Genomic DNA, 8,720 nt, shown 5'->3' on the forward strand with positions numbered 1-8,720 from the left:
CACCTTCCCCCACACCGCTGCACAGAAACACAGCCCTCTGCTCTAACCCTTCACCTTCCCCCACACCGCTGCACAGAAACACAGCCCTCTGCTCTAACCCTTCACCTTCCCCCACACCGCTGCACAGAAACACAGCCCTCTGCTCTAACCCTTCACCTTCCTCCACACCGCTGCACAGAAACACAGCCCTCTGCTCTAACCCTTCACCTTCCCCCACACCGCTGCACAGAAACACAGGAATGCTTTAAAACGTTCTAATTTGGAAAACACAACTTTAATCAGCTGCATGCCTGCGTTTGATGTGTGTGTGTGTGTGTGTGTGTGTGTGTGCTGCCACTGTTTCTCATTTGTAGTTATTGTAATTGTTTCCTTGCTCAGTGTTTTAGACCGGGGCACTGAAAGCCAATAGGAAAGTTCCTAAGAGACATATGATTCCCACCACACACTCAGGGCACAGAGATCAACGCACTGTGTGTTCGATATTTATACTACACTGTCTACTAATACTCTCTCCTCTCTCTCCTCTCTCTCTCTCTACTCTCTCCTCTATCTCATCTCTCTCCTCTCTCTCTACTCCCTCGCTTTTCTCTTTCACTCTCTCCTCTCTCTCTTTCTCCTCCCTCTTTCTGTCAGGTCTTTGTTGTCGGAGGATAAGCTGGTGTTCTGTAATGGCCTGGTGCTGAGCAGGTTCCAGTGTCTGAGAGGTTTTGGAGAGTGGCTGGACTCCATCAGAGACTTCTCCTCTCATCTACAGAGTCTCAACCTGGACACATCCGCCTTCTCCTGCCTGGCTGCCCTGGTGCTGCTCACAGGTAACACACCCACCCATGCGCACACACAAACACACACACACATACACACACAGGTAATACACACACAATCCTTTGTTCGTAGGCTTTAAGTCAAGCGTTGTCACTCAGTGTTGTCACGACAATCAGGTTAAATTCACAGACGTCTCACACACTTTTTGTAGTGTAAGATTTTTGGGCCATTAAAAATTATATTTTCCCTAGCCGCTAACCCTTACCCTAACACTTAACCTAACCCTAACCTTAACCTAACCCTTAACCTAACCCTTACCCTTACCCTTACCCTTACCCTAACCCTAACCCTTAACCTAACCCTTACCCTTACCCTTACCCTAACCCTAACCCTAACCCTTAACCTAACCCTTACCCTTACCCTAACCCTTACCCTTACCCTTAACCTAACCCTTAACCCTTACCCTAACCCTTACCCTAACCCTTACCCTTACCCTTACCCTAACCCTTACCCTTAACCCTTAACCCTAACCCTTAACCTAACCCTTAACCTAACCCTTACCCTTACCCTTAACCTAACCCTAACCTTAACCCCAAAACCATAAACCTAACTCTTAAACTTAAAATAGCATTTGGATAAATTCAGGACCTGAAAATTCCTGACTTTTCAAAAAAGTTCTTGTTTTCCTACCTCAGGACATTCAGGTGAAATGTTAGGACATTGGGGTCCCGATAATGTAATAAAACAAGTACACACACACACTCCCTAATACCCTAACACACACATTAGCGCACACACACTTAAACACACCTCGGTCCGGAAGGTACACCTGATCTCCGGCAGCACCTGCTGCACCTGTCTGACACCTGGTCCCTTAATCAGAGCATGAGTGTGAACCATGTAGGAGCATCACTGATTCCTTCGTGTGTGTGTGTGTGTTCTGCTGAATGCCTCTTGCACAGAGAACAGAATACACTATCTGACTTTACCCCCCACACACTTCAACAGACAGTGAGTAAAGAGCTGAGAGCAGACAGGGGAGAGCAGAGGGTCATTCAACAAAGAGAAACATTTTATCTCACTCTTTTATTTACCCTCGTTGAACTATTTTTTGCCTAACATGTTACTTAGCAGGTAGCCTGGGGTGGCAGGTAGCCTAGTTGGACTAGTAACCGAAAGGTTGTTAAATCAAACCCCCGAGCTGACAAGGTACAAATCTGTCGTTCTGCCCCTGAACAAGGCAGTTAACCCACTGTTCCTAGGCCGTCATTGTAAACAAAAATGTGTTCTTAACTGACTTGCCTGGTTACATTTTTTTTAAATACTCTGAGATTTCAAATTCTACTACACCCCTTTCCCCCACACACAGTCCCATCCCTGTCCCCTACCCTCTCCTCTCTGGGGGAGCACTTAACTCTGTGCCGGATCGACCGGGTCACCGTGGAGCTCGGCTCTGGAATGGTGTCCGCACGGCTCTCAGTGGCACTCTACCACCTCCACACAGCACACAGGACACTGCTACTGTAGAGCTGCTAGAACCATCGACCGCGGCAGAGTGAACTCTGCAGAAAGACAGCCATCGATCCCTCCCTCCCCAGGAACTCAGTTAGAGAGAAAGAATGGATTCAGAGAAGAATGAGAGGGTATAGAGGTGAGGGAGAGAGCATGAGGTCTGAAAGCTGTCTCTCTCAGTGAGAGGTGAAAAGGACCTCGGCAGTGACTGCAGCACCAAACACACAGCGCACAAAAGAGTCAACAACACAGACAGTAGACGTCTCACAATGAGGCTGGCATTCTACACACACACGCACACAGTACACACACTCTTTCTGATACATACTGACTCAAACTACGTGTGTGTGTGACTGTCTGGACACCCTGTTCTCTACCGAATGAGTTAGTGTCACATTAAGGCTGGTCGGGTTGCTAAGGGCAGTGAGTGTGTGTGTGTCTAATCTCATTTGGCTGCTCACAGGAGCGAATAATCTGCTAATTGTTGAGCACTGGCTACTTGTGTTGATGTTAACCTCTTAGAGCAGGCGAGTGTGTTTATGTGAGAGTGTGTGTGTGTGTTTATATGTAAATCGTCACAGGACTCGGGTGGGGGGTATGTTAGGTTAGTGTGTGTATTGATCTGCAGTGAGAGACACAGACAGGGTGTGTATGTCTCGGAGGTTTAGAGCCTGTTTAAGGTTTAAGGCTGCGGTAACATAATAACAACAAGATCCACAGGACCTAATGAGATGGAATTGAATGGAAAACAAGATGGACTTTGTGCTTCGAGCTGGTAGCGCTCTGAGCTGGTAGCGCTCTGAGCTGGTAGCGCTTTGAGCAAGTGGAGGAGCACTGTGTGCATGTGTGTCCTGTATCTCTCTTTGTGTATCTGTTTAGTGTGTAACCCGTCTTTCCCTCTGTCTCCACAGAGCAGGTCCCAGGACTGAAGGACAGTAAGCGCGTTGAGGAGCTGCAGAACAAGGTGGTCTGTTGCCTTAGAGACCACCTGGGCTTTGGCCCCTCCTCCTCCTCCTCCTCCTCCTCCTCCTCCTCCAAGGCCACGCCCCCTCTAAGTCGTGTGCTGGGTGTTAGGGCGGAGCTCCGCTCCCAGAGGACCCAGGGTCTGCAGAGGATCTTCTACCTGAAGCTGGAGGACCTAGTCCCACCCCCACCTCTGATTGACAGGTTCCTAGACACTCTGCCCTACTGATGCTGCCTGGGCTGATTATGCCCACACATACGTGTCACATCCTGTTTAAGACCCCCCCCCACCCCCAGAGCACCACGCAGCCACGCTCAGAGGAGCGAGACTCGCTGAGCTACGCTGAGAGACAGCCAATCAAATTGCTTTTCACTCATTAAGGACAACCAATCAAACCAAACAACCAAACGCCATAAAGACAATTATTCAAATGCTTACCACTTTCTATCTGGACCGTTTTTCTCGTGTGATGGGAGGATTTGAAAGGATGACAAAAAAATGAAAGTGACATTTCTCTGTCCTGTTTTAGTCTGGTTATGCCTGAAGGAGGAAAATAAGAGCCAGGTCTTTGTTCTGGACTGGTTTGTCCTGCTTCAGTCTGGTTCGGTTCAGTCTGAAGTTCATAGCAGTCTGTCCTAGGGGGAGGGGAAGGCAGTCTGTGTGACGCTCTGATGATGTCCCAGGGAAACAGAAGCTGCGTTTTTTTTGTGTTTCCCCTGCGAAATTGGAGGTAGGAGACATTTAAATAAAAAAAGGTATCGTCAGTCAAGACGACGTACAGCGTGAGTGACCCAGCTATCTGTCTGTGTGTGTGTGAGCTTAGTCACACAACAGAAGGCATTAAAACAGAAGATCTATATAAAACACCCAACACACACAGTGAAGTGACTGCTGTTTGGCTCTGTTGTCCAAGTGCAATTTCTTTAGTGCTATCTTTTATTTTAACGCAACAGCTAGAGATGGGAAGGTTTCATTTCAAACTCTAAATGATTCTAATACTAAGACTGGCCATGTACTGCCAGTCTGTCAGTAGCTCCGGGAGAAAGAGAGATTGGTGAGGAGGTACTGAGCACTAACCATTGATGACTCAGTCTCTCAGACTTGAACTGGCTGTGGTAGATTTAAGAATGAACTCTTAGGATTATTGGAGGAAAGAACGCAAGCAGCACTTACACCCTCAGAGGGTGACAAGCACAGACACACACCCACCCTGCTCCCCGAGAGAGGGAGCGAAGAGGCAGAGAGGAGGAGAACAGGAGAGGAGGAAAGGGGGGCTGGGAGTAGAAGGGTGCTCGATGGATGACTGTAAGGGGCCTGGGAGAGGTTGAAACATTCCGCAGTCATGCTCTTTTTATATGTTTGTAATATGGAGGCTGTGAGAGATTGGAGGACAGTGTTACTGTCTATGTGTTTCTGTGTAGGAGTACAGGAGCATATGCATGGTGTGTTATAAGCTGTTATAAGCTCTTATGAAGCTGTTATGACAGCCTGGCCTGGTTTGTGTGTCAGACTGCGCCTGTGTGTGTGTGTGTGTGTGTGTGTGGTCCCCCCCCCTCCACCCCCACCCGGCCATCCACCATTACACATCACAGACTCACTCACAGGCATCTGTTTTGAAAGAAGGAAAAAATACAATTCTATAGATATATAAATATATATATATACAAAACTAATATTTTGAAGTGTTTTTAGCTTTTTCAAATATTGTGGTACAAGTTGTGCATTGTTTTTTTGAAGAAGAGAAATTAAAAGAAGTAAAAAAAGTTGTTTTCTATTTCCCTCTGACTGGAGTTTTTGTTCATCACTTTGACATCATGAAGTAGACCTGGTTATTCTGACTGCCTGGTTATTCTGACTGACTGGTTATTCTGACTGACTGAGTCTGCTGTTTCTATCATCGTCATCGTCATCATCATCATCATCATCATCATCATCATCTTCACTCACAGTACCATGAATTAATGTTATATCAGGACAATGAGGGAAACCAGAGGATTCCCTGCAAGGAATTGATCCTGCACACATTTCTAAATAAATGAAATAAAATCACTGAATAAGTGTGATATGTGGAATGAAGTGTGTGTGTGTGTCTGAACTCATGTGTGTGTGTGTCTTTGAGTTCGTGTGTGTGTGTCTGAGTGTGTGTAGTTGTGTCCGAGTGTCTGAGCGCGCGTGTGTGTGTCTGATCGTGTTTGTGTGTGGTGACGGTTGGTTGGTCTTGACAGGTAAGAGGGATCTCCTCTCCCTAGGGACCCTTCGGGCTCTCACACGGAGGAGAGGAGAATTAGTAGGGAAATGGAGGGATGGGGAGTAGAGGAGGAGGGATGGAGGAGGAGGGATGGAGGTGGATGGAGGGTTCATGTAAGCGTGAGGACCAGATCAGCCTCCACCCTCGCTAAACATGATCGATCGCCATGGTGACATTTCACAGCACACCGTCTATACTGTCAATGCCATCACTCGCTCACATGCACACACACACGCACACACACACACACACACACACACACACATTCATCCAGGTGTTAAACCGTTTAGAACATCGCCCATGCCTGACCACGTGGTCTGTGTGTGTGTGTGTGTTCAGAACACTGAACATCTTGTCCCTCTGTCAAAGAGAATGATGTCCCTGTGTCCAGTAAGCTGTCAGGTGAAAGGAACGGCACACTGTGTACAGAGACGGTGTGTGTGTGTTCATTCTCCTCTGACACAGGTAGTGACAGCGTTGAGTGACGAGTAACATAACACCAACACACACAGAGAGCAGAGAGCTCAACGACAGAAGTGAAAAACAAGGACACACACACACACACACGGACACACAGACACACAGAAGGAGCTGTCAGTCTCTGCCAGCCGATCGATCAGCGCTGACAGATAGCAGATACCCCCAGAGTCTTAATTAGAGCTCCCATTAGAACACACACACACACAGCTCACTCTCTCACACACACACGCACACGCACACACACACACACACACACACACACACACACACACACACACACACATATACACATATACACATATACTCTAAGCAGGTGGTATCCCACTGCATGTATTTATTATCAGAGATGGAGGCAGAATAGTCCTTTGAGATGTATCATTGCCTTTTTTTTCAGGGGATCCTGAAAACAGTTATTGCAAACACATAACAAGGTTGTGTGTGAACGCAGCAGCCATCAAACCAACAACAAAACAGTACAACATGGTAAATATTACATATATATATAAATATAAAAGTGTTATTTGTTTATAGAAAATGAAGGGAGGAAGTCCTGCTGGAATACCACAGTAGAATGTTGTAGGTAGAAGGTGCTCTTTGGTAATGGGCTAAAATGGTCATAAACACTAAAAGGACCAAGTCACTCTTCATAGAATTACTTTAAAATCACTTTATTTTAGTTATGGCATGTTCAATTGAACAAACCGTTTAAAACCAGGACGCCGAAACGCTTCAGAGTTTTACACTTTTTGTTTTACTGAACATGCCATAACTAAAATAAAGTCATTTTAAACTATATACTTGAAGAGTGCCTTGGTCCTTTTAGTGTTTTAGGTATTTCTTTGTGTTGCTGCCTGCCAGTACTTAAAATTGGTCAAGTCAGGTATATTATGGGGGGTAATATAATATTCATGAGTGGGAGGGGCTCCCCGCTGAAGCACTTCCTCTCCTGCTGAGACACACTTCCTGGATTACACTAAGACGGATGGCACCTGCGTCCTTCCACCACACACACGCACGCACACACGCACACACACACAAGCACGCATGTAAACACATTCGGTCATATACTGTAAAACGTACATTTATAGCCTGGCCGTTTATTTGCTTCAATCACTGAACACAACTGGTGCTTATTAGAGACAGGCTTCTGTTTGAGCCAGACCTAACCTCAACAGGCTTCTGTTTGAGCCAGACCTAACCTCTACAGGCTTCTGTTTGAGCCAGACCTAACCTCTACAGGCTTCTGTTTGAGCCAGACCTAACCTCTACAGGCTTCTATTTGAGCCAGACCTAACTTCTACAGGCTTCTGTTTGAGCCAGACCTAACCTCTACAGGCTTCTGTTTGAGCCAGACCTAACCTCTACAGGCTTCTGTTTGAGCCAGACCTAACCTCTACAGGCTTCTGTTTGAGCCAGACCTAACCTCAACAGGATTGGTGGGTCCCCCGCGGGACTGTTGAGCTAACGTAGGCTAATGCGATTAGCATGAGGTTGTAAGTAAGAAAAACATTTCCCAGGACATAGACATATCTGATATTGGCAGAAAGATTACATTTTGCACTGTCCAATTTACAGTAGCTATTACAGTGAAAGGAATACCATGCTATTGTTTGATGAGAGTGCACAGTTATGAACTTGAAAAGTTATTCATAAACCAATTAGGCACATTTGGGCAGCCTTGATGCAAAATGTTGAACAGAAATGCAATGGTTCATTGGATCAGTCTAAAACTTTGCACATACACTGATGCCATCTACTGGCCAAAATGTAAATTGTGCCTGGACTGGAATAATACATTATGGCCTTTCTCTTGCATTTCAAAGATGATGGTACAAAAAAAATACAAACATCCATGCTTCTCTTCTTTGTATTATATTTTATCAGATCTAATGTGTTATATTCTCCTACATTAATTTCACATTTTCACAAACTTCAAAGTGTTTCCTTTCAAATGGTATCAAGAATATGCATATCCTTGCTTCAGGTCCTGAGCTACAGGCAGTTAGATTTGGGTATGTCATTTTAGGTGAACATTTAAAAAAAGGGGTGGATTTGCACACAGCTCTTGCTCAAACAAATGTTGAAAAGACTACCATACTAGTTATTGTGACCAGTATGACCAGTATAAACATTGTAATAACAAATCCATCGCAGATCAGACATGCAAAGACTAGCCTGCCCATCATACACCCCCGATTTCACGTTTCAGCACCATTGTCTCACTCGCTGCACCTCTTGTATCCAACGTAGTTGAGCCGACCATGTCAAACCACACTGCTGTCTCATCAATGGCTCTTCTTTATCTTCTTGGAGCAATCTTAGACACAGCATCTATTTGAAACAGGTGTTATTTGCTGAAATGTGTGCCGATGCCCAGCTATTAAAAGGGATGGCAACTATTTGAGACTCTGCGTTTAATTTAAGTTTTATGGGAGACACACATCTGAAACAACACAATGTTGTGGTGTGATGTGGGTGTCCAGACTTTCACTGTGTGCTCAGCTCCTCCCCCTCAGTCTGCTGTGGCTTTACCTTTTTGCTGCGGGAGTCTCCCTGTGGGACTAGACACACACCAGGGGAGCCCCCCTGCAGGCTTGGTGTTTAAGGCCCAATGACATAAATAGAAAGGCCTCCTCAAACGCTTTCCAACCAGCACAGGAAGTGCGTGTATGTGTGTGTGTGCGTGTATGTGTGTATGTGTTAAATGTTAAAGGTGATGACAGAGGTACAGAGGCTTGCTATAGATCTACTTAT

General features: G+C 45.8%; 1 protein-coding gene across 3 annotated transcripts in view; it reads left to right on the top strand.

Moving 5' to 3' along the window:
• Nucleotides 1–3,534, top strand: part of LOC139405702 (nuclear receptor subfamily 4 group A member 3-like) — a 40,446-nt gene extending 36,912 nt beyond the window's left edge. For all 3 annotated transcript variants that reach the window (XM_071148126.1, XM_071148125.1, XM_071148127.1), the window contains 2 exons: nt 634–812; nt 3,186–3,534. In XM_071148126.1, the coding sequence (XP_071004227.1) occupies nt 634–812; nt 3,186–3,466 (460 nt within the window). In that variant the 3' untranslated portion in view covers nt 3,467–3,534. The remainder of the gene's footprint in view (nt 1–633; nt 813–3,185) is intronic.
• Nucleotides 3,535–8,720: the final 5,186 nt, after the last annotated feature.

This window comes from Oncorhynchus clarkii, chromosome 3 (genome assembly GCF_045791955.1).
Source record: "Oncorhynchus clarkii lewisi isolate Uvic-CL-2024 chromosome 3, UVic_Ocla_1.0, whole genome shotgun sequence".
In the NCBI taxonomy this organism is placed as follows: Eukaryota; Metazoa; Chordata; class Actinopteri; order Salmoniformes; family Salmonidae; genus Oncorhynchus; species Oncorhynchus clarkii.